Raw genomic sequence first — 26908 nt, 5'->3', positions numbered from 1 at the left:
TTGAACTCTCTTTCAAACCCCACATTGTAAATAAAACGAAAGAAGGATACCACAAGCTACTAACCCTAAGACACATAAAGCCATTTCTTAACCCTTCTGACTTCAGAACCGTCCTCCAACTGCTTATTTTCTCCACCTTCGATTACTGCAACTCATTACTTATTGGAATCCCTTCATCATCCCTCAAACCACTCCAAATACTGCAGAACTCAGCTGCCAGAATCCTTACCGGAAAAAAAAGAAACAAACACATTACACCCATTTTAACCTCTCTTCACTGGCTTCCTATTTCTGCACGAATTACCTACAAATCTATGACCATCATTCATAAAATCTTAAATGATGATCTTCATGGACTAAAAGGCTTAAACATTACCCCCCAAAACCCACAAAGAAACCTACGCTCCAACAACACAGGATTCCTAAACATTCCCACCTTAAGAGACGCTCATCTTTCAACTACACGAGAAAGAGCATTTTCCATTGCTTCCCCCAAAACTTGAAACACCCTACCCAAAGAATTGAGGACCCAGCATATCCAAAAAACATTTAAAAAAGACCTAAAAACATTTTTATTCCGCAAACTCTATTCCAACTGACACCTGATCATCCTAGCACTCAACAGAACTCGCAAGCATAATCCTCCTCCTTCATGCTCTCCTGATGTATCCTCCTTTTCTACCCCTCCCTGCTCCCTCCCTTGATCCGTTAAGTTCTTTGAAAATGTTCTCCGCAATATTCTGTTATTCAACGACTAAGAAAAATATGTTGATTGTTCACAAAACCCTACTGTTCCCAACTACTATGTTAACTCCATTTGATTGTAAGATAATTGCATATGTTGGATGATAATTACAGATTTGTAAACCGTTATGATGGCTCTACCGAATAACGGTATATAAAACCCTACAAATAAATAAATAAATAAATATACTATTACTGTAATCCTGGGGGAATTCTGCACCAAAAATTTAAAAATTATGCATCTTTCAGTAAGAATTTCTATTTTGAATTTTACATTAATTACCACTAAAGGTTAGTGATTATATTGCATTATTTTGATAAATATAGCAACAGAATTTTAAAAGTTTTTGTGTAGAATTTCCCAGGATTATAGAGTATATTTTTGTAATGATGGAATATTATTAAAATGTCAATGATACCAAAGCTTGAAAACCTAAAAGGGAGAACTTCTAAGTTCAATATAAAGGCATTAAAACAGGAGGAAGGACGGCCAAAGCAGTACTGGCATGGTTAAAATGTGAGGTGAAAGAGACTACTTTAGCCAAAAAAAAAAATCCTTCAAAAATTGGAAGAAGGATCCATCCAAAAAAAAAAGGAAAAAGCATAAGCACTGTCAAGTGAAGTGTAAAACACTGATAAGAAAGGCTAAGAAAGAATTTGAAATGAAGTTGGCTGTAGAGGCAAAAACTCATAATCAAAACTTTTTAAAATATATCCAAAACAGGAATCCTGTGAGGGAGTCGGTTGGATGATTAGATGAACAAGGGGTTAAAAGGGCTCTTAGGGAAGATAAGGCCATTGCAGAAAGACTAATACATTCTTTACTTTTGTGTTGATTAAAGAGAATGTTGGGGAGATATTGGCTCCGGAGATGGTTTTCAAGGATGATGAATCAGATGAACTGAACCAAATAACTGTGAACCTGGAAGATGTAGCAGGCCAGATTGACAAACTAAAGAGCAGCTAATCTCCTGGACTGGATGATATGCACCCCAGAGTGCACCCCAGGGTTCTGCAGGAACTCAAAAATGAAATTTCAGATCTATTAGTTAAAATTTGTAACCTATCATTAAAATCATCCATTGTACCTGAAGACTGGAGGATGGCCAATGTAACCCCAATATTTAAAAAGAGCTCCAGGAGTGATCTGGGAAACTACAGAAAAGTAAGCCTGACTTCAGTGACGGGAAAAATAGTGGAAACTATTCTAAAGATCAAAATCAAAGAACATATAGAAAGACATGCTCTAATGGAACACAGTCAGCATGGATTTACCCCAAGGGGAGTCTTGCCTCACAACTCTGCTTTATTTTTTTTTGAAGGAGTTAATAAACATGTAGATAAAGGTGAACCAGTAGATGTAGTATATTTGGATTTTCAGAAGATGTTTGTCAAAGTCCCTCATGCGAGGCTTCAAGAAAACTAAAAAGTCATGGGTTAGGAGGTTATGTGCTTTTGGGGATTACAAACTTGTTTAAAGATAGGAAACAGAGAGCAAGATTAAATAGACAATTTTCTTGGTGGAAAAGGGTAAACAATAGAGTGCCTCAGAGATCTAACTTGGATTGGTACTTTTCAAAATATTTATAGATGATCTGGAAAGGAATAAGATGAGGGGGTAATTAAATTTGCAGATAAGATAAAATTATTCAGAGTAGTTTAATCACAAGCTGTGTTTAAAAAAGGATTGGATAAGTTCTTGGAGGAGAAGTCCATTACCTGCTATTAAGTTCACTTAGAGAATAGCCACTGCCATTAGCAATGGTTACATGGAATAGACTTAGTTTTTGGGTACTTGCCAGGTTTTTATGGCCTGGATTGGCCACTGTTGGAAACAGGATGCTGGGCTTGATGGACCCTTGGTCTGACCCAGTATGGCATTTTCTTATGTTCTTATGTTCTTATGTTGTAATAAATTGCAGGAGGACCTTGAGAGACTGAAAGATTGGGTATCCAAATGGCAGATGAAATTTAAATGAAGGAGATGCATAAAGGGAAAAATAACCCATGCTGTAGTTATACAATGTTAGGTTCCATATTAGGAGCTACCATCCAGGAAAAAGATCTAGTGCCACAGTGGATAATACATTGAAATTGTCGGCTTGGTGTGCTGCGGCAGTCAAAAAAGCAAACAGAATATTAGGAATTGAATCGTGAATAAAATGATTGACATCATAATGTCTCTGTAATGCTCCATAGTGGGACCGCACCTTCAGTACTGTGTACAATTCTGATTGTCACATCTCAAAAAATATATAGTTGCATTGGGGAAGGTACAGAGAAGGGCAACCAAAACGATAAAGGGGATGGAACAGCTACCTTATGAAGAAAGGTTAAAGAGGTTAGGGCTGTTCAGATTGGAAAAGAGACGGCTGAGGGGGGATATGACAGATGTCTTTAAAATCATGAGAGGTCTAGAACGGGTAAATGTGAATCGGTTATTTACTCTTTTGGATAATAAAGGACTAGTGGGCATTCCATGAAGTTAGCGAGTAGTACATTTAAAACTAATCAGAGAAAATTCTTTTTCACTCAAAGCACAATTAAGCTCTGAAATTTTTTGCCAGAGGATATGGTTACTGCAGTCAGTGTAGCTGGGTTTAAAAAAGGGTTGGATAAGTTCTTGGAGGAGAAATCCATTAACTGCTATTAATCAAGTTGATTTAGGGATTAGCTACAGATATCAATGGCATCAGTAGCATGGGATCTACTTAGTGTTTGGGTAATTGCCAGGTACTTGTATCCTGGATTGACCACTGCTGGAAACAGGATGTTGGGCTTGATGGACCCTTGGTCTGACCCAGTATGGCAATTTCTTATGTTTCTTAACTCAGAAAGCATAATACTTCTGTGTACACAGAAAATGTTGATTTTGAAAAAACAAAACACTATAATCCAGAGTCACATTTTTGACAATGGTTAGCAGCATAAAAAATCTATTTCCAGATAGTTTAGTATTCTGTATGACAGTTGGAATCTATCAAATATACACTTCTTAAATTATATGGTATATTGTAATTGTTTGTTTTGGTCCACTGCAAATAGCTATTAAGAAGAAATCAAGCTTTATGATTTATGACAAGCTATTTTAGTATTAATGAGCTACTTCCATGTATTTGCATGCATACAGCTCATTAATATTTGATATTTCCTCAATCAAAATAAATACTTTTTTTTGCCTTACCTCTGCTCCACTAACTTTAGCAGTTTTAACTTGGAATTGTTTCTTTTCTCGGGATGTATCAGACTCAGATTCTGAGTGTCTGCTTGATTCTGAACCACTCTCTGAATCACTGCTACCCGATTCACTGCTGCTTCCATCACTGCTGCTCCCAGAGCTTGAACCTGATCCAGAACCAGACTCTTCATCTGATTGGCTGGAATTAGAAATGAACTAGAAGTTAATATTTCAGTAAACTATTAAAAAATATATTAGACTTAAGTGGCATTCTTTGTTCAGTATAAAGTACAAACTTTACAAAAAGATTTTGTTGAGATGTTAGATGTGAAACTAGCTTATGTTTTTGTTTTAGATAAGTTTATAATTTAAAAAGACGCTCATTAATACTTTGAAACTTTTTTTATAAGGAAAAAAATTTCAAATTGTTAAATAAAAAAAAAAGTATATTCATATATGATCTGTAGATGCAGAAAGTTCACACTTAATAACCTTAAACTATTGTTTCAAAATATGTGACTTTAAATATAACCGAACTTAACAATGTCCAATATTTAATATCAAAGTCAAATTGACCTTCCACAAATTCTCAATGCTCTACTTATATTTCTCAACAAGGGATCCTTGTTTCACTACCCTAACGGCTTCATCAGGGTTTGTTTGTTTGTTTTTTTAAACAATGATTTCCCAAGTTAATCTCATGAAATATGGCATTTATCTTGCACTCATAAACAAAAGTGAATCTTCTTCAGCAACTGCTTTTTGGTTTTACTTGCTCCACATTTTGACCCACTTGCAAACAAAAAGGGAAAATCTCTTTCAATGGCTGCTTGTTAATTATACTTGGAATATGATTTTAAAGAAACATGCCATGCCAATATTCCATTATCATATATGAATAAAAAACAGATCTAGCTATCAAATAACATTTATCATAAATAACCTTAAGCCATAAACACAATTTAATTGTATTCACTCACCAATCTAATTTTCAAAACATTGATATGGGAATCTTCAAGGTTCACTGCAGAACTGTCTATATAGTATCCCCTCTCCACCTAAATATTGAGTATCATTATCATGCGATACCTTAAAACCAATCACTTTCCACTTTGTGAAAAAAAAAATAATACCCTTATAAAATAGAAGTTCATTCAATCTCTTGATTTAAATGCCAAGGAGTTAGTGTTTCCCAACTAAAAGTAAATCATTGTTCCTGTTAGGTTAATGTTCCCATCTTTCTTCAATATTATTTGACTAACAAAGAATTTTAAATAATCAATTGAGGTTTATTTTAAATCCTGTGCCTTTTAAGTCTTTGGGCAACTTTTACGTTCCAACACCCAATGACAAGTTTGTCATTTAGTCTGTTCAATGTAAATCTTATTACATGAACAAGCAATTGCACAAATCACTTGTTGAGTATTTTAGCCATACATTCTAGGTAATTTACATGGCATTTTCAAAAGAGGATGATAAAAATCAGTGATTTCCAACATCTGACATCGGACCAAAGTCTGTTCCAACGGCTACCTTCACCTATGAGAGGGGTTTGGAGGTCCCATTACAAAAAGAGTCTTCAATTTATAACTTGTCTACTCGAGCATTAACACAAGATGAGATCACAGTATTGTAGAAAGGGTTACCATTTGTACCTATTTCCAAATATGATCCATTTTCTGTTCACGTGTGTTTAAAATTTGGAACAGACTTGATCCTCTATTAGATCTTTTTTGTCAACAACTGAATATGAAGTTATTAGCAATTTACAAATGGATCTATCTATCACTATAAAACTAAAGGATAAAGGTGAGTAGTGATCTGACAGCATCCATACAAGTGTCCATGACTTGTGAATTTTAGGCACTACATGAAATGTGGGTATCAGAGGACATTTTTCATACAGATAATCAAACTCCTTGGTGCTAATGATGATATCACATATATATCTCAGATCGAATGTCGGTATATATAAAAAAAAAAAAATAATAATATATACAAACACACACAAGGAGTTTGATTATCTGTATGAAAAATGTCCACTGATACCTACATTTCATACAGGGGCAGATTTTAAATAAGTATGCGTGAATACTTTTGTTCGCGCACCTGGCGCAAACAAGAGTATGCCGGATTTTAATAGATAAGCGCGTAGCCGCATGTATCTTTTAAAATCTGGGGTCGGTGTGCGCAAGGCTGCGCAAAATTGGCAGCCTACGCGCGCCGAGCCGCACAGCCTGCCTCCGTTCCCTCCGAGGCCGCTCCGAAATCGGAACGGCCTCAGAGGGAACTTTCTTTCCAGCGCCCCCCACCTTTCCTTTCCTTCCCCTAACTAACCCACCCCCGGCTCTAACTAATTTCCCCCCCCCCCCAGCTTTATTTCAAAAGTTACGCCTGCCTGAGGCAGGCGTATCTTGCACGCGCAAGCCGGCTGCCGGCACGCCATGTTCCGGTCCTGGGTCTGGTCCAGAGGTCGCGGCCACGCCCCCCCCAGAACGTCCCCCTCGACGACGCGCCGGCCACAACATGCCCCCCCCCCAGGAAAGCCCCAGGACTTAGGCTTGGCGCGTGCAGGGGGTGGAAGGGGCAGCTTTTCGGGGGTTACGCGCATACCCCTTTGAAAATCTGCCCCATAGTGCCTAAAATTCACAATAGAGAACCCCCCAGCAACCCAATAGTGTTGCGCCTAGGTTCTGTATTGGAACCATTAACCACGTATGTTGATAGTTTCTTGTAACCTTTGGCTCCACAGATTATACCTTAAATATGGGATTTGGCTCATCTTATTACTTTGTTACAAGGAATAAAAGGGTTCATTCATACTTGTGACTGCAGATATTTTGGCGCTTTATACAATCCTCAGAAATACAGCCTTTCCTATTACAGATCAAGCACTGAATGATGTAGGGGTTTTGCACAAACAGAACATTTATACGACAGAATCCATAGCATTGATGGGAAATGACTTTATGTTTGAAGAACAGTTTTTTCAACAAGTGAAGGGGGCGGCAATAGGATCTTCCATGGCTCCATCCTTAGCTTGTCTACATGGCTTCTATTCAACAACAATTTATTTATTCATCTCCGTCTTAATCCAAGACTGTATTTTGGAAGAGATTAATTGACGATATTATTTTGGATATGAATAGATATATTTCACTTATTACAAACATTTCTTCAATGGATCAATTCTTTAGATGCCAACTTACAATTTACTGTGCAACATCATGATTATGTCATATTCCTTTTAGATATTATAACATATAAAAGACATCTTCAGTTTTTCTCATTTTGATCTATAGGAACCTTACAGACCAGAATATTTTGTTGCATTACAAATGTTTTAATCAGAGATCTTTTCAGGACAATATTCCTATAGGACAAAATTTATATTTGAGAAGACTTTTCACCAGAGTTCAAGAGTATAAACAGCAAACTCGACATCTGGCACATAGAATTTTTTATTGCGGTTACACTTCAGTCTCAGTGAAATGGGTCTATAGATGAGCATTATATGCAAATAGAGGCAATCATTTGAAAGGCTCTCAGAGGTCTTCATAATCCCATTTTTGTGTGTGCACTTACTTATTTAAATTAGTTATCAGCTGTTAAACAGATCACTGTTGAAAACTGGCAGGTGTTAACAGAACAGTTTTTTTGATTTGCTGGTGTTTGCTTGAAAGAAAGTAAAGAATGTGAGGGATCGCTTCATTTCATCAGCATTGGCTACATCAGTCCATCCTTCCCAGAATAGAGGACAACACAGTTGGGGTAAATGCTCTGTGTAGTGCAGCAGCACCATGGCAAGACATTCTGTAAAGACACACACATGGTGTCATACAATACCGGAGGCGATAGTCCCCTATTATGAATTGGAGATATTTTCTGTGACCTGAAAATCTCTCTCTGTGGGTGTAAGAATCCTTCAGACAGAAAGCAGAGACGGTCCCCTTTTTCAAGAAAAGGGAATCAAAGTGGCCAAGGAAATCATCTTGAACTTTTCTCTCTTTATGAATTTGTTCAAGGCCCTTAGATTTAGGATGTTTTCTTTGGACTCAGGAAATACTTGAAGTAAAATTCCTGCCCTCTTTCCCCTGGTGAAATGAGCTTGACCTTGTAAGTCTCTAAGAGGAAGAAGAGCTTTTTCTGCAGCACTTCCTGATGCTGAGATGACCCCCCCAAGTGGGATCTGGTAGATGATTTGGAGGAACATCTAATAGGTTTGATCTGAATTCTTTTGTTATTATACTGAGGACCCACGAGTCTGAGGTTACACTGGGCCAACAGTTTATGCAAATCCTCAGTATGCCCTCAACTGGAAGGTCTACTGGCATGGGTGTTGGGATCTGGGCTATGCTTTCTGTAGTGCAGTCATAACCTCATCCCAGGTTTTGATTGAGGTGCTTGCTGTAGCTTAGGGGCCCTCTGGTGCCTCTGGCAGGCACGAAAGGCGTGTTGCTGATGGGACTGAAGGGGTGGAGGAAAATGCCTCTTTGGCTGATAGAAGTGTCGCCTCGGCCCCATACTTTGGTACCTCCTAGCTGAGGAAGGTGGCTCTGGAGTGGCTATAGACAGTTTCTGAAGCATCCTTATTTTCTTGATTTATGTTCCACTTTTCAGGCACTGCAAAATAGCTAACATTCAGCTACTGTAGGATCAGTATTTGACCCTCAATCTGAAGAGATTCTCTTGAGAGCATGACACATCAGTGAGTCTTTCCTGGACCAGAGGTCCGAAGTCTGAGACCCACAGCTGGACAAGTCTGCAGGTGGCAATCCTCAAGAGCATATGATTTTGATGCCATTTTGAAAACATCAAAGGTTGATCTGACCATGCGTTTTCCGCATTCCATACTTTTGTTCACTAGTGGCTGAAATTCGTCACACTGAAACCAGCTGCGACTGCAGATTGAGCATTATGCTTATTTTTGGCCACCCCATCTCACAGCAGAGCTAGCAAAAGTGCACAGAAGGACAACAAAAATGAGAAAGGGATGCAATGGCTCCTTTATGAAGAAAGGCTTAGCAGGTCAGAGCTCTTCAGCTTGTAGAAGAGACAACTGGGAGGGAATGTGATAGAGGTTTATCAAATTATGTGTGGATAGCGTTAAGGAGAACGGTTATTTACTCTTTCAAATAGGGCTAAGGGATACTTCATGAAATTAATTAGCAGATTTAAAACAAAAATAATAATATTTTTTTCCCAGTCAACACACAAATATGGAATTTACTGTCAGAAAATGTGGTCAAGGCTCTGAATTTTAAAAAGGTTTGGACGAATTAATGGAGGAAGTCCATTAAAAACAGGCAGCTAAGCTCGGGTAACTACGCTACTTTCTTCTGATAATAAGCAATATGGAAGAACGTTCCTCATGAGATCTGCTAGGAATTTTTATGTGATCCAGAATAATCACCTTCATAGACAGAATGCTGGGCTTAATAGACCACTGGTCTGACCTAGTATGTCATTACTTAAGTCATATAATGGGTCTCTTGTTCCTTTCATTTTATCCCAATCTTTCTCTCTTTCCACAATAATCTCTTCCATGCTACTGCTTCAACCCTGTCAGGGCTGGCCCATTCTGCAAGTCCCAATAGGCCTCTTATGCACAAATGAGCCGACAAGAAATAGCAAAAAGTGGCATACCTGAGGCCAGATAGAGGAGGGAGCACACAACAGTAATGCAATTGGGAAGAAGAGGCAGCAGTGGCTTAGTGGGTGCTACATGGTTACCATATCTACTGGTTTCTAAGCAATTTCACAAAACTGAAAAAAAAAATCTTAAAAAAGTTAATTTTCAAAGCCATTTACATAAGTACATAGCAATTTATTGGGGTAAAATGGTTTGTCTAAAATCTGCCCTCTTTTTTTGGTAAATCTCTTTGTTGGCATAATTACCAATCAAAAATACGACAGAGAGAAAAAACATCCAGATAAATGTAGTCTAATCTTGTTGCTTCACATGTCCTCAATAGAGATATATGCATTGTCAATCAAGATTTATATTTTGTGAATGTAACTGTCAAACCACAATCACTGCCAAGACATCCATACCCCCATGCTTACTGAGCATACACACACTCACACTGTGAATGAACAACATCAGATCATAGCTTTAAGGATGTCTGCTCATAAGAACCCATTTTCCCCTCCAGTTAACCTCAGTTAACTCATGCGCAATTTTTTTTTTTCAAATACTGAGGAATCCAATCAATACATCTAGTCACACTTCTATAAAATATTTAACACCCTGGGTTCTAGTGTCTCAAATGCCTAAAAATGTCATTTCTGTCATCCATAACATCAAAGAGATCCAAAAGGTCAAGTCAGGTGCCTTCTTACCAATCCAATGAATCATGGTAGCTTTCCTTCCTGCCTGCCTGCCAATAAACTAAACATTACAAAGGTAAAATTAAGCCTTACCTGCTATTTTTCCTTTCTTTCAGCCCTGCCAGACCAGTCCAGACAAGCAGTTTTGTCCCTCTTACTGGAAGATGGAGATAGAGGGCAAGTTCTTTATCCTGACACTCTCCCTGTCCCTCTGATCAAATCATACATGGTATCTACTTTGAATGCTGCACCTAACCCCAAGAGTGCCTTCTCATTGTACCTAGCATATCATGGATCTTGCCACCACAAATTGCTACCTGTAATGAAAGACTTACCAAGTCAAGTGACTTTTTGAACAGTCTCCACTTTATAATTCTATGGATTCTTCAATGTTGATCCACCTTCTTCTGGAATCATAGTTCTCTTAGTTATTGCTGCTATAGCTGCATCCATCTTAGGGATCTTAAACAGATGCTGGTTTTCTTTCTGATGTACAGGGTACAATCTTTCCATTGTTCTGAAATTCTTAAAGGCTGATGACTCCCACTCTGCTCTTATCAAATCTAAAATAGTGAAGTAAACTGGGAATCTTTTCAATGTTTTCTTTATGTCTGCCAGGATTGCATCCCCACTGGGTACCTCCTCCTTGGGGTGGTCTTCTTTTAGTCTGTGCGACTGAACCACTTTGGAGATAAGGGCACTTAACTTCTGTTGTCTAAACAACTTGACTGCAGCATCATCTGCCTGTGACTGCAGCATCATCTGCCTGTGACGGCAGCTCATCCTCCTCTTTATTGTGTGTCTTCTAAGGAGGCTTTCTCCTCCTCCTCCTCGGGACGAGGGAATTCACTGTACTGCAAAGAATTCTCCCTGGCTACTTCTATTCCAAGTGTTGCCCCAGGCTCTGGACTGTTCTCTTGCCTTGCCCCTTCATTTCTCGATATGCCTTATGCATCATTTTCTTGAATTCAAGTGAAAACTCTGGGCTTTCCCGGGTTGTGGGAAGTCAGGGGCCTCTCTTTGGGGCCTGTGAATAATGGCTCCGATGTCATGGAGAAGTGCCAGGAGTGACTTGTCGCCGGGGAGCTCTGCTCCAGGAAGGAGGGGAATGATCGAGCCTGTGGGAGAGAGAGTATGTGTGTGTGAGTGTGTGTGTGTGAGCGAGAGCAAAAGAGAGAGAGTGTGTATATGTATGAGAGGGAATGTGTGCAAGAGAATGAACACATATTACAGAAAGTGTGTAAATGACAGAGAGAGGATAAAGTCTGTGCAGTCCCACCACATCCCACAAATTCAAGACATCTCAGGATGACTGGAAATCAAAAGTTACCAGGTACTAAGAGTGGAGGATTTTCTTTTTTTTATATTTATTAATTTTAATTATTTGATGCTTCTCCTGTTTTGAAATATTTTATTGGTGTTTGGTAATTTTTAAAAAAAGTTAATGAGGTTTTAATTAATCAGATGTTATATTCATCAGCTGTTTTAAAATTATTCTATTAGTATTGTTTTACTATTATGACTGATGTTTTAAATTTATTGATTGTATCATTATTTGATGTCCAATGAGGAGTGGTGATGCTTCTGTTTTTACATTATTGCCCTGCATGCAAAGTCTGACTTCTTGCAGTTTCCAGTTCAGTTTCTGTTTACACTTTTGTATTTCTACTTCATGGTTTCTTTATTCTGTAATTGTTGAGGGTCTGTGTGTTCTGCATGTGTTTCTGAAGTAAAGTACTCTGCTAGCTTGTAGTTTCTATATATGGACCTACAACAGCCTGCCTTGTTCTATTTTCCTAATAGGTGTATTAGTATTTTAGGGCGTGGTGTAATATTTGCGGTGTTGCCTTTTTACAGTTAGAGTTGTGTTGCGACCATCGGTCTTAGACGGCTTCGCCCCGCCTACCTCTCACTACTTGCGGCTCCTCCCGCTAACCTCGGACTACTGGCTGCCGCGGCATCTATTTGCCGTCCTCTCCAGCATCCTCAGACCGGCTTTGGTGCTGTCTCCCGCCATGCTCCTCCAAGGTACCTGAGGACGCGCGCACATGCCGCCCTCATCTTTATTTTCACGTTGGTGCAAACCTCAGGGGCGTCCCCCTGATATGACATCACGCTGCCCAGATATTTAAGCCTACGGTGTTTGCTAGCTTATCGAGTTAGCAACGGTAACTCTATGGATGGGATTTGCTCTCCGTACCGAAGCTGCTCTGCCACTCCAGCGCTAACTGGAACTCTTACACCCTTCGGGGTTGCTAACGGGGTACCCGCTCCTCGGGGGCCTCCTCTGCTTCTTTCAGGTGCTATCAGGAAACCGGTACTCGCTCCTCAAGGGCCCATGTTCCCTGAGTCGCTGCCTGCATCTTCAAACTTTTCTACTTGGAAGCCTTCACTAACAGTTTCCATCTGTGAGTACAACTACCATCTATTCCACTGTACTGCTTCACTGGAACCAGGTACTCGCTTCCTCGAGGGCCTGTCCTCTGTTCCAGTGCCAGACCTCTCGTCTAGTGGAATCTCTGTTACTGCTACATGAGTACAATACAATTGAGTCTCTCTGCTCTAAGGGATCAGGTACTCGCTCCTCGAGGGCCTGCTCTCCCTATCTGGGAGCTTCTCCTAATTTCACCTGGGACTCTGAATGCTTCTTATTGTGTACTCATAACTCAGTCTCTTTCCACTACAGCCTGTTTCCACCACAGCACAGCCTGTTCCAGCGTTCTGTGGGAGACCTGCCCAGCCGGGCTCAACATCCACTACTCACTACTGCCACCTCTGGTGGTTTCCAAAACTGTTTAATAAAAGATTCAAATCTGTGTTTGTGTGTCCAGAGTCTAGCCTGACACTGTGGACCCTCACGGGACTGCCACCCCGTGGGCATGGTCAGCTGCCACAGTGACCAAAGATCCACCCAAACATCAATAACCACCATAACAGGTTGTTACTGTTTGAGACTGGCATTTAGGGTGTTATGGTATGGCAGGTTTCATGTAGGTTCTGAGTACAGTTTTTGCAGGATTTTGTGTACAATGTCACAAGTAGAAGAGGGAGTTTGTGTTGTTGTTACTGAAATGAAACCAGAATTTGAATATTCTATCCTATCCTATTTAGACCCCAGACTTCACTCCCATATAGAAAAATTGTAATTGGCTGATACTCTCTCTCCCTCCAACAGTTCATCCCTGCCAGTTGCTCTCTCTCTTGCCACCTGTCCATTTCCGCCAGTCTGTCTCTCTCTCTCCCTCCCCAGTCCATTTCACCAGTCTGTCCCTCTCTCTCTCTTGTTCTCTCCAGTATTACATTTCCACCAATCTGTTTCTCTCACCCCACCCCCACCCCCCACCAGTACATCCCCATTAGTCTCTCACTCTCTCGCCATCCACCAGTCCATTTCTGCCATTCTCTCTCCCTCCTCTACATCAGTCCATCCTGGCCAGTCTCTTGCTCTCTCTCTCCACCAGTCTATCTCTGCCAGTCTCTGTCTCCTCTCTCCCTCCCTCCACCAATCCAATCCCCCCAATCTCTCCATATCCAGACAGATGCAGCTGTGGTTGCCTGTAGTTACACTATGTAAATTAGTGAATCCATAATATATCGGGCTTGGTAGTGTGTCCGTCAGTGCTCGCGCATGTTCTGCAGCCCGCCGATAGATGGCGCAGGCGGCTCCATGGCCGCCTTGGAGGCTCAAACATGCCAGAGGTATGAAGGACAGTGGCCATTGCGGGACAGGCAGAATATAGCAGAGGAGACCCTGGCATGCCGCGAACGGAGCGCGTCCCGCAGCACATGCTCCGTTCGCGGCGAGGATGAAGGCCCGGCGCGCCGTTCGCGGCAAAAAGGGAAGGCCCCTGTGTGCCGCTATCGGCATGCCCGGGCCTTCATCTTCGCCACGAACGGAGCATGTGCTGCGGGACGTGCTCCGTTCGCGGCATGCCGGGGTCTCTGCTGCTATTTTCTGCTCAAGGCGAAAATGGAAGGCCTTCGTGTGCTGCGAACGGCGCACCGGGCCTTCATCTTCGCCGCGAATGGCGCAGGTCCTGCAGCATGCCGGTGAGAGAGAATGTGTGTCGGGGAGGGGAGGGTGAGAGAGAGCAGGAGGGTGTGAGAGAGAGCATGGGGGGTGATGCCGGTGAGGGAGAATGTGTGTGTGAGAGAGGGGGGGGTATGAGAGAGAGCATGGGATGTAAGTGTGGGTGGGGGATGCTTGACTGTGGGTTTCAGAGAGAGGGAGCCTATATGAGGGGAGGGGATGCCGGTGAGAGAGAATGTGTGTGTGAGAGAGGAGAGGGGGTGTGGGGGAGTGCGAGAGACAGCTTGGTTGGTAAGAGGAGGAGTGGGCGGGATGCTTGAGTGTGGGTTTCAGAGAGGGAGCCTATATGAGGGGATGTGTGTGTGTGTGTGCCAGAGAGTGAGGGAGCCTGTATAAGGGTGTGTGTATGTGAAAAGGGAGACTCTTACAGTGAATTTCTAGGGAAATTCTGCTCAAAACAAGAGCAGATGTGCCAATAAAAAGGCTCACTGCCCGGGCGTAGAACGGGTACAGTTGCTAGTGTGAGTATATTCTTGCTGCGGTGCTTTGCAATTATATGTATTCAGTTAATTTCAGTAAGCATTATTTAATAAGTTTTATATATTATGAATGAATGTTATGCATACAATTATTTATTTATTACGTTATAAGCTTTTCTATATCTGGCATATAAGTGCAAATAAAAATTAAAGAGAAGCATTTGGGGGATCCATGAAAATTTTGAGGTTGAAAAGTGGACCACACTCCCAAAATGTTTCAAAACACTTGCAGAATTTAAATTCAAATCTACCAGGTACTGGTGCCTTTGTTGGGGGCAATTTTGTTATAATGGTATCTATTTCTTGTATTGTGATAGAAAAACAAGCAGTGTTTTTGCATAAGCAGTGCTGCAATTTCTACGTTAATAAAAAAAAGTCTGTTGGGCCATCTGTTCTTTCTAATATAAAGGTTTCACAGAAATCTTTGAAAGCCTCGGTTCTTTCTATGACATCATGGGATACTTATAAAGACCTTCGCTTTCAGTTTTTATTTTATTTTGCCTGTGAATTTCACTGTTACAACAAAAAAGAAACTGGTACAAAAGTGATTTTTCTGCTGATTTTTACCCTATGGGTTATATCAAAGTCATTTTTCCAATTATTTTGTTGTAACATTGAAATTCTCAGGTAAAATAAAATAAAAACTGAAAGCGAAGGACCCTAGATATTTACTATACTGAGTATCGTCCAATGGCCATTTATGTAATAAAACATCTAAAAGAATTTTCTTGCCCTGCCATATCTATTGATTTTTTTTTTTTTTTGCATCTTTAATAGCTCTCATTAAATCATATAATTCAGTTTTTAATTTCTTTTTGTTTGCTTCAGAATAAATTATATCCCCTCAATATAGCTTCAGCTGTTTCTCACCTCAAAATGTGGTTTCAGATATAGTGCATTATTAAGAATTGTTCACAGAATAGAGAATCACAATATAAATAAGGTTACAGTCTCCAATTAATATTTAGTGGGATATTTTGCAGTATCTGAATTCTGATCCATATAGAAGCAGGATCAGAAACTGATCTCACTGCACTTTTTTACTGAGTAATATACTCAAAAAGACTATAAGAAGTTAATAAATATTCTAGAATGAGATGTATGTGGTATAGAACAGAAGGTAAAATCTTTATCACCAGAATGCAAACCACCAAATATCCATAAGTGCCAACTGAGATGTTATAAAATGAATGGCTTTTAGTCCCTTAAGACTTCTTTTCTTTATTGGTAGGCAAACAACCTGTGAGGGATCAGCTCCTACATTGAAAAATCACCACCAAGTTGATATAATGCATATCATATCAAGACAATGCCACAATTATTTTGGAAAAAAGTCCAGAGAATAATTCCAGAAGACCCATAACTTACTGAACAGATTAACTTCCAATAAAATAAAACACCCCTGAGTTTCAAACTTCACTGACATTATATTAACAGGTAAATTCTTACGAAACAAAAGTTACCCCTCTTTTATGCCTTTCAGGCCCCATCACATTCTCTTGCTAATGTGGAGGTGGTAAACCTGTTGCTTGCAAGCCAGATGTGGCTGTTTCATGTTTAAAATGCAGCTCTTGCCCTCCTTGCCATATGGCAACTGACCAGCACAGCAGAGGGCAGGATGGGAGGAACTGGAACAAGAAACGCACACAACAGAAAAGAACAGTGAAGAGCTATTCTGCTCCAGCCCCTCCCATACTATTTTGGCATCTTCTTTCCTGATTATCTATACTGTCTTCCAAAACTTGATTCTGCTTTTTAAGTTCATTTACTGTACGCTGTAGATTCTCCAGTTTCTTCCTGCAATTGTGCGGCACACTGTAAAATATCAGATTTTATTCCAGCTAAACACATTTTCCAATTTATTAAAACTGTCTTCCAGCACTGCTGCCACTTTCTCTGAAACAGCTTGAATTACTTGGTCTCTTTCTTAGCATAAAGTTCTAATCCCAGTTCTCTCTTTTTCTCCAGTGCCATTTTGTTGCCCACAAATCTGGATTTTCCCTCTCTGCATCTGTGGAGCTTTAGAAGACATATATTCCACAAATCTCTTATTCGTCTCTTATGTAAGTTAAAGGAACTCTATCGGTTTAGCCTTTCCATCCCCTTTATCATTTTTGTTGCCCGCTATGTCTTTTTTATTGAGATGAGATAACCAGAACTGCACACAATACTCAAAGTATGTGTGAGGGGGAAGGGGAGAGGGGCCGGTGGCAGAGAAGGGTGGGAGAGTGGGAATCAAACTAGTACTAATTGCCCAAGAATTCACAATGCAAAACACTGGCAAAGAGATAAAACATTTTACTAGCTCAGAGACTCAACATCTATTTTCCTACTATATAAAACAAATCTAGCACTGGCAAACAAATACTAACCTTAAAACTAGCAGAAGGTATCAACAACCATTAACAATTTACCCTCCAAGAATTTTTAAGATTTGAGTAATTCTTTAAAGAAAATCCAAAATTACCACCAGCACATAAAGATTCCACTGTCCGCACACCCTTCCATCTTACATACATACTAGGGATGGGGGAAAAAAAACTCAATTTTCGGGAGTTTTTTTTCCCCCACGAATTTCGGTTCACGGATTGTTTGATTTGTTTCATACATGAGAAAAAAAAAACAAATCAAACAAACAAAGAAAAAATATCCCAAAACAGTCAAAAAACAAAAACAAGGCCTCCCAGGTCCTCCTGCCCACCCAGAAAAATACTGGGGCCAGGATCCCCCTCAGTCTCCATTTACCCAGTCCTGTGGAGATCTGCTGGCGAGGTCTAGGCCCAGGCCGAGCCCTTAGCCTTCCGTAGGCCAAAGAAGCCATATATTGCCGGGACCTCAGCCTACGCAAGGCTGATGCCTTGGCTGGACTCAGACCCAAAGTCTGAGCCTCAGCCAGTGACTGGGCCCGGGCCCTACACCGTGACCCAGCTGGGGGCTGGGTCCCAACGAGGGTCCTTGTCCCAGACCCGACGCTGTGACCTGTCTCAGAGGCCAGATCCTGATACCAAGACCTCAGCCTAGGCCAGAGCCCAGACTCAGGTCTGCTGCCATGAACTGGTCTGGAGATAAGGTCCCAACGCCGGAGCTTCAGCCCAATCCCAGGCCCAACGCCACAACCCAATCCGGAAGCCAGATCCCGAAGCCTGGGCCTCAGACTAGACCGGAACCCAGACCAGGTTCCCAACGCCAGGGACTCAGCCTAGGCCACAGCCCGAACTAGGCTAGATGCCATGACCAGTCCTGGAGGCCCAGTGTGAACAAGGAGTCCCAGGGAACATAAGAACATAAGAAAATGCCATACTGGGTCAGACCAAGGGTCCATCAAGCTCAGCATCCTGTTTCCAACAGTGGCCAATCCAGATCATAAGAACCTGGCAAGTACCCAAAAACTAAGTCTATTCCATGTTACCATTGCTAATGGCAGTGGCTATTCTCTAAGTGAACTTAATAGCAGGTAATGGACTTCTCCTCCAAGAACTTATCCAATCCTTTTTTAAACACAGCTACACTAACTGCACTAACCACATCCCCTGGCAACAAATTCCAGAGTTTAATTGTGCGTTGAGTAAAAAAGAACTTTCTCCTATTAGTTTTAAATGTGCCCCATGCTAAATTCATGGAGTGCCCCCTAGTCTTTCTATTATCCGAAAGAGTAAATAACCGATTCACATCTACCCGTTCTAGACCTCTCATGATTTTAAACATGTCTATCATATCCCCCCTCAGCCGTCTCTTCTTCAAGCTGAAAAGTCCTAACCTCCTTAGTCTTTCCTCATAGGGGAGCTGTTCCATTCCCCTTATCATTTTGCACCATTGTCTCATCCACGCATTGAGACTCTGGAGCTCTGCCTGCCTCTGGTGACCTGCGCGTGGAACAGGGAGCATTTCAGAGAATGCTATACTGGAGGTTCTGGAAGAAGACAAGCCAAGGGTAGGTCAATACTGCTGTCTTTTGTTTTGAGAACTGTGAAGGTAAGCACAGCTGCTTTTATTACATTTTTTTGTGATTAACAAAAAGCTTAGGAAAAAACAGTCAGAGTCTGTTCTCTGGCCAGCCACCAACCGCTCATAGTGCCACAGGAAACTTAAATTTCCCAAGTATTGATTGGATAAATGTCACATCAGGAGATGCATGGGAGATAAAGTTCCTAGATGCCATCAATGACTGCTTCATGCAGCAGTTGGACATGGAACTGACAAAAGAGGGAGCTATTTTACAAGTTTTTTTCCTTGCCATCCCCCCCCCCCCCCACCAGATTGTAATCATCTGTATGGAAGGTGGCAACAGAATATCGATACAATAAACATATCTTGTTTCTAAAATTGTATGTAGCATCAATTATCCAGCTAGAATGGAAAGGGGCCATTTTGCTTATTAAGAATGTCATTGATGAAAGCTCTCAATCCACTATATGCTCACTATCAGCCAGCTGTGCTAAGCTTTTTTTTTCCTCACATGCTCAAATTGGGAAAAGTACTTTGTTACATCTGGCCCTAAAATAGCTCGTTATAACTTCTGCATATTTGCAGTTTAAATGAGACAAGTAAGAATGAAAGTAAAACAATTTCAACAATGGACTGAGATTAGCAAGGATGGGCATATTTCTTTCGTATTGCATAGAACAGACAACAGAGTAGGATATACATTCTGTAAATAAAGCATGTTTGCTTACCATAAACTGTGGTCTCTGTAAACAATAGAATAATTTAGCCATGGTACATGAGTGATGTCATCCAACAGTGTCCAATGGACCCATCTTTCTAGCTCACTGGAATTTTTACTACTGTGGATGTAGTTCCTTAGTTAATTGTAAAGCTTAACTTTAGTTAGGCAGTAGACTCTCCAGGAAGGCAGATGGGTATGAAGCATAGCTAAGTCATCCTGCTGTCTATGAAGAACCCTGTTTATGGTAAGAAAACTTGCTTTCTCCGTGGACTAGCAGGGATGAATTAGCCACAACATGTGGGGTGTCCCAAGCTGAGCATTGCAGTGGAGCATTTACTGAAAAAATAACCTGGCTTCTGCATTTGCGCCCCCCCCCCCCCCCCCCCCCATCCCAGTGGACTCTTGAGCGAACAGGCTGCGCAAAACTGCTTGCCCAAAATTGTCAATTCTTGATAGAATTTACAGACAGTAATGGGATGTGAAATCATGAACTGACTACAAAATTTCAGCTTTGCAGATGTTGTCAGTAGAGATGGCTCTTAGGTAAGCAAATGAAATAGCTATAGCTCTTACTTGATGAGACCTGACAGAGACTGATCTGCAGGCTAGCCGGAACGTAGTAACATGTGATGCAGTTCGCCAGCCAGCTGGACAATGTGCACTTGCCAATAGCTATCTCCAGTCTGTTATGGTCATAAGGGATGAAAAGTAGAGAAGCCTGACAATATGGTTAAGTTATCTTTGGATAATAGGCCAAGACCTTTTAACACACCAGTGAATGGAGCATCTTCGCCCCTTTAATGCATAAGATTGTTGATAGAATGTAGGCAAAACAATGGCTTGATTCAACTAAAATGCCGAAAACACTTTTGGTAGAAACAGAGTGAGTGCTGAGGATCACCCTGTTGTGGAAAACTGTAGATACAGAGAGTAAAGAACTAAAGCTTGTAGCTCACTAACTCTTCCAGCTGAAGTGATAGTGACTAGAAATAACATCATCCAGGTAAGAAACCTTAAGCAATTTCACTCCAAATGGCTCACAAGGAGGTTTCATCAGCTGTGACAAGACAACACTGAGATACCATGGTACCGGTGGCTTTGCAATAGGAGGTCTCGTATGCAACAAACCCTTCATAAACTTCGATACCAGAAGAGAGATGAAGATTGGCTTTCTATTCATTTGAGGAAGGTAAGCAGCAATGGCACAGATATGTTCTTTGACTGACAATGTGCTGAGGCTCGAAGAGGAGAGGCAGAACAAGTATTGAAGAAGGTCTTTTGAAGAAAAGGCAAAAGGGAAGCCTGCCCGACAACAAGAAAAAGTGCTTCCATTTGAAACTGTACTCGTAATGTGCTGAGGCTCGAAGAGGAGAGGCAGAACAAGTATTGAAGAAGGTCTTTTGAAGAAAAGGCAAAAGGGAAGCCTGCCCGACAACAAGAAAAAGTGCTTCCATTTGAAACTGTACTCGTCTGGTAGACTGCGTCCTGTCAAAATCATGATATGAATGGTGAAACTATCAAGTACTCAAAATATATGCTGTCAAGCTGAGGGACGGAAGGTTTAGATAATAGAAGCTATCCTCCTCCTGAGTTAATAGAGCCAGATTTGAACCCAAAGTGATCGGTGTACAGACATAATCTGAGGAGGTAAGGGAACCATACTTGCCTGGGCTAAGCTGGAGTGTTGGAAGGTAAGATGTGCCCAGTTTTTGAGATAAGGGAGATGCCCAATTATTCTGCCATTGGTTCACACAGGCTCATAGAAAGGCCTTGAGACTCTGATTTACCTACGCTGTTTGTCCATTGCTCTGTTGATGGTAAGCTGAGGTGAAATCCAATGTAATTCTAAACTTCCTGCATAAGCCTCTCCAGTAACAAGCTGAATTCCCTGGTCAGAGAGGATGTAAAGGGGGAGCTCGTGCAGACAGAAGATATGTTGGACAAAGAGTTTAGCCAGTTCAGGTGCAGATGGGAGGCCCAGAAGGGGCATGAAATGAACCATCTTAGAAAACCTATCCACTACCAAACATATGGTGGTGTTGCTGTCAGAGAGGGGAAAGTCAATGACAAAGTCATGGCCAAGTGGGTCCATGCTTCCTTGGGGGCTAGCAGCTGTAACAACAACAACAACAACAACTCACACACATTTATTCATGGTACAAGTGGGGCACGACTCTTATGTAACGTTTTACATCTGTCTTCATTTGAGGCCAATAGTGTCAGACGATTAATTCCAAGGTTTGAGTGATGCCTTGGTGCGCTGCCAAGCGGGAGTCATGAGTCTACTAAAGAACCTACTCTTGTAGACGCTTGAGTACCACAGTCTCCCAGCAGGAATTGTAAATGTGGCAGCAACCACGTTATTTGCAAGGTTGATAATGTGCCGTGGAGATTCCAGAGACTCCTCAGTATCAATGGAATGCGACAGGGCATCAGTTCATTGATTCTTCTCTGTGGGATAGTACCGCAACTCGAAGTCAAACCTATTAAAAATAATGACCAGCGGACTTGACAGGGGTTCAATCTCTGCGCTTGTGCTAGATGCTCTAGATTTATGTGATCTGTATAGATAGTTACTGGGTGCTTGACGCCTTCCAGCAGGTATCGCCAGTCTTCCAAGACTAGCTTGACTGCTAGTAGCTCATGATCACACAATGGTATAATTCTTCGCAGTCGGAAAGAATTTCTTTGAACAACAGAAGCAGGCTTACCCCTAAAGTGGACGTATATACTTCCTGGATGAATGGCTTGGAAGGATCTGAGTAGTATTATTACAGATCAATGTGAATTCCTCTTTGAGATGCTTGTATAGTGGCCGTGGGCCAGTTCTTGGTGTCTGAAACCCTTTTTAGTTAGAGCTGTGAGTGGGACCGCCAAATAGGATCAATCATGGATAGATTGCCTGTAGTAATTTGTTAACACCAGGAAGTGCTGGGCTGCCTTCAGTCCCAGAGGCCAGGGTCACTCCAGTATGGCTTTTAGTTTCTCTGGGTTCATACGGAGGCCTTGGTGAGAGGTAATAAACTATTATCTTCTTATTCTTTATTTTTTTTAATTTTTTTTTTTTATTCTTCATTGTTTATACTTCACACTGCTTCTAAGATATTTCTCATAAATAGAACCACAACCTTTAATACACCTCAAATAACCTCATAACACATACGCAATCACCATCTTTAAACCTAAACCTCCCCTCCCTTGAAAAGTCCCCAACTCACTCACACTTACCCCAATCTCATTCATACATCCCTCCCTTAAAATAAGTTACATACCCTCTCACACTTATCCCAATCACATTCCTACCACATACTCCATATCCCATGCCTCCATAAAACATGTCTCTTGTTTTAATATAAGGGGTGAAGCAAGAGACACGTTTTAGGGAGGCATGGGATATGAAGTATGTGGTAGAAATGTGATTGGGATAAGTGTGAGAGGGTATGTAAGGTATTTTAAGAGAGGGATGTATGAATGAGATTGGGGTAAGTGTGAGTGAGTTGTTGGGGACTTTTCAAGGGAGGGGAGGTTTAGGTTTAAAGATGGTGATTACGTATGTGTTATGAGGTTATTTGAGAAATATCTTAGAAGCAGTGTGAAGTATAAACAGTGAAGAAAAATAAAAAATAAAAAATAAGAAGATAATAGTTTGAGTATATCTACAGACTGTTTTCCTGAAAGGGAATTAGGATATTTTGGAGTGCAGTAATAGACAGTCTAAATAGCGGTGTAGGGAGTTTTGCTGAGAGATAATATATTCCAAGAAAGGAAGCTCTTCCTGTTTGAAGGTTCACTTCTCTAACTTAACGTAGATGTGGTGCTCACTGAGTCTCTGGAGGATCTATTTCATATGATGTCGGTGCTCCAATATTGACTTTGAGAAGACTAGAATATCAGCCAGGCAAATTACCACATGGGAGTAGAGCAGGTCCCGGAAGATCTCATTTTCCATAAAATGGAAGACTGTGGGACACTGCAGAATCCAAAAGGCATCACCAGGTATCCATAGAGTCCGTCAAGGGTATTAAAGGCGGTTTTCCACTCGATGCCCTTTCGGACTCTGATCAGGTTGTATGCCCCTCGAAGGTTCAGCATGGTAAACACTTACAAGCCCCAAAGGCGGTCAAAGAGCTTGGAGATCAAAGGAAGAGGAGAACGATTTTTCTTGGTAATAGAGTTTAGACCACGATAATCCCTAAGAAAAAGAATACAGCCCCAGCGGGGAGAAAAGGGGTGAATGAAACCTCTATCCAAGTTCTCTTTAATATATGTGGTCATAGCCTCTGTTTCTGGCAGAGAGTGGGTATACTCTGCTTCTGGATGGAAACTTGCCTGGGATCAACTCAATGGCACAATCATAGGAGTGATGAAGCGGGAGGACCTTTTCCTGCTGCTTACTGAAAACATCAGCAAATTCAATATATTGTGGGGGCAGACCTGGGAGCCCCAGGGTAACTGTACAAGCCATAGACACCACAGGCAAGACTTTGGCAAGGCATTGCTTATAATAGTTAGGGCTCTATCTGGCAATTTGAAATGTAGTCCAATCGATATGCTGCTGTTGAAGCTGGTGTGCTAAGCCAATGATAGCGGAGGCTAGAGGCAAGTCCACCGAGCTCATAGCCTTAGCAAACTGTGAAGGGTGGCGGGTGTCTGAACCGTTTGTGCTGTGGCATAGTTGACACAACCTCGAGGGTGAACCCATGAGGCCTATGCCAGCAGCTAGCGAATGCGCCTTGTAGCAGAACAGTCTGCAGCTTCCCCTTTACCAGCCACCTCCCCCTTTGGTCCTAGCGATCGGCAGGACTTAGGCGGGTCCCTGGGGCGGTGAAGATAACTAAAGTCCAAAGGCACACCGGGGTCAGGGTAGGCAGCAGAATAACAGAGTCAGGGCTAGGCAGCTAGCAAGAATGGCCAGATCCAGGCAGCAGGCAACTGTGGTCAGCTCCAAGCACAAGGTCAAGATCCAAATTGTCAAGTCACAGGTGGACGAAGACATACTGAAGACACGACTAGATGAGTAGGACAAGCAAGGCTGGATAAGGTGGGCTGGATGAGGAAGGCTGAATGAGGCAAAGCAAAAAGACAAGGCAGGATGAGGAAAGGCTGGAAGACAAAGCACAGGAATCAGGAACGCAGACAGGAATCAGGAACTAACACACAGGAGCAAAATGCACTACTTCAGGAGAAGACCACCAATTAATGAGGCGATGAACTGCTGCACAGCCTTAGCTTACATAGGCCAGAAGGTTGATGTCATCTGGAGGTGCCACTCAGGGTCTCCCGCCATGGCTCGCGTGCCTATGGGAAGGCAGATGTCTGGCTGGAATGGTAGCATTCATGATGGCAAGCTACCACCGCTGCAACAGGAGGCCTCTGGTAGCATTGGGCAACAGCAGGGGTGAGTGTGGCGGCGGCTTATGAGACCATCCCGTGAGCAACAAAATGTAACAGTAGCAAATGGCTTGTAGCTCCAAGAGGATGATCCAAGAAAGATTCTCCACTGCCAACCAGATTCCCTGAATTTTGAGAAAGCCCATGTGAATGCCCCATCCCCTGGTGGACATATTTGTGGTCAGTGCCACCTGATGAAGTAGATCTCGAAAAGGCACAATTAAGACTTGCTGATTTAGCCACCTGAGAAGAAATGTTTTCATCTCTGCGGGAGCCTTCGCGAGGTGTGACAAGGGCTGGAACAGCTGATCCCATTGGGCATGGAGGCCCCAATGGAGAACCTTCATGTTTAGGAATGTTATACGGATCACATACATTGCTGCTGCCATGTTCCTGAGGACAATCAGGATTACTTGGGTCGGTGCTTGATTCCGCTACATCAAGTTCTGAACCAGTGTTCAAAGAGAAAATGCCCAATCTGATATAAGACAGCAAACACACAACAAGGTGGAATCGGTAAAATGGACTTTATTGACTCTTGCCTGCCCGACTCTGGCCGAGTTTCGCTATACAAGCTGCTTCAGGGGCTATTTCAAACAAATAAATAAAAACATGTAAATTTGTAACAACAAATAAATTGTAACACAAACAGCATAAAAATATTAAATGATATAAAATAATTAATAACAAAATCAATAATAAACATATTGCAACACAGAATGAGAAAATAAACATATATCTCACATGTTTGTATGTATATATGTGAGACATGTTGTATGTCTCTTTTACATGTTTTTATTTATTTGTTTGAAATAGCCCCTGAAGCAGCTTGTATAGCGAAACTCGGCCAGAGTCGGGAAGGCAAGAGTCAATAAAGTCCATTTTACCGATTCCACCTTGTTGTGTGTTTGCTGTCAGCCATCTTGGATCGGTTACCAGTTTGTTTCCTTGGACCAATCTGATATAAGGAATGCTTTCTCCTCCAGTGAGTCTATCCACACCCAGATGAACTTAATTCACTGGGTAGGAACAAAGTTCTATTTGGCAAAACTGAATATGAATCCTAAAGCAAAAAATTTGGATTGTTTTCTGCAGGGAGTCAAAACACACCTGTCAGGGAAAGTCCTATCACAGCCAGCAGTCCAGGAAAGGAAAAACAGAAATTCCATAGCAACAACAGTATGCTGCTGCAACCACTAGGCAATTCGAAAAGACCCTCGAAGCCACCAACAGCCTGAAGGGAAGAACCTTGTATCGGCAGCGAGAGTTATCCACCACAAAGCTAAGATATTTTCAATAGGACTGATGGATAGGTATGTAAGCATACACATGTCCAATCTCCTGCATGGATGACAGGCAAGATGGCATGGAGGGAGTTCATTTTGAATGTCATCTTTAAAAGGCTCTTGTTCAGCCGTTGTAAATCAAGGATGGATCTCAATTCCCTGATTTCTTGGGATAAGAAAATAGCAGTAGAAACCCTTGCCATGTTCTTTGGTAAGGACAGGCTTTACCCCCTGCTGGTTGAGAAGTGACTCCATTTTGAGTCAGAGCTGAATCGAATGAGACAGATCTGGTTTAGGACTAAATATTGATGTAGTGCAGGGAGATGAGAGAAGCACAAACAGTATTCAGACTCCACAATTTTCAGGATTCTATGGTTCTTGCTGTTATTCTGCCACTCTTTGAGGAACAGGTGAATCCTCAGATCTCACCATTACCATGACTCCTGCCTGTAACTAATAGAACCACCCCTCCGTTTGCTTTCAGCAGTCATCCTAGTGGGGTTGCCCCCACTGTACACCGACTACATGGACGTCTTCTCCAAAAAGGAGGCTGAGACTCTGCCTGCTCATAAGGTATACCATTGTGCCATTGAGCTGCTTCCTAACTCCAAACCTCCTCATGGCAGGGTGTACCCGCTATCTGACCCAGAGACCCAAGCAATGATGGAATATAAGAAGGAGAATCTCGACCGGGATTTTCATTGGGCCCTCTATCTCCTTGGCCAGGGCTGGCTTTTTTGTCTC

General features: G+C 41.8%; 1 protein-coding gene across 2 annotated transcripts in view; it reads right to left on the bottom strand.

Annotated features, from left to right (window-relative positions):
- Positions 1-26908, bottom strand: part of CHD1 (chromodomain helicase DNA binding protein 1) — a 330081-nt gene that overhangs the window by 291288 nt on the left and 11885 nt on the right. For both annotated transcript variants that reach the window (XM_029572713.1, XM_029572721.1), the window contains exon 3: positions 3929-4121. In XM_029572713.1, coding sequence (XP_029428573.1) covers positions 3929-4121 — 193 coding nt within the window. The remainder of the gene's footprint in view (positions 1-3928; positions 4122-26908) is intronic.

This window comes from Rhinatrema bivittatum, chromosome 1 (genome assembly GCF_901001135.1).
Source record: "Rhinatrema bivittatum chromosome 1, aRhiBiv1.1, whole genome shotgun sequence".
NCBI classification, from domain to species: Eukaryota; Metazoa; Chordata; class Amphibia; order Gymnophiona; family Rhinatrematidae; genus Rhinatrema; species Rhinatrema bivittatum.
Note: the sequence above shows the minus strand (reverse complement) of the source record. Positions and strands in the feature narration are given on the sequence as shown.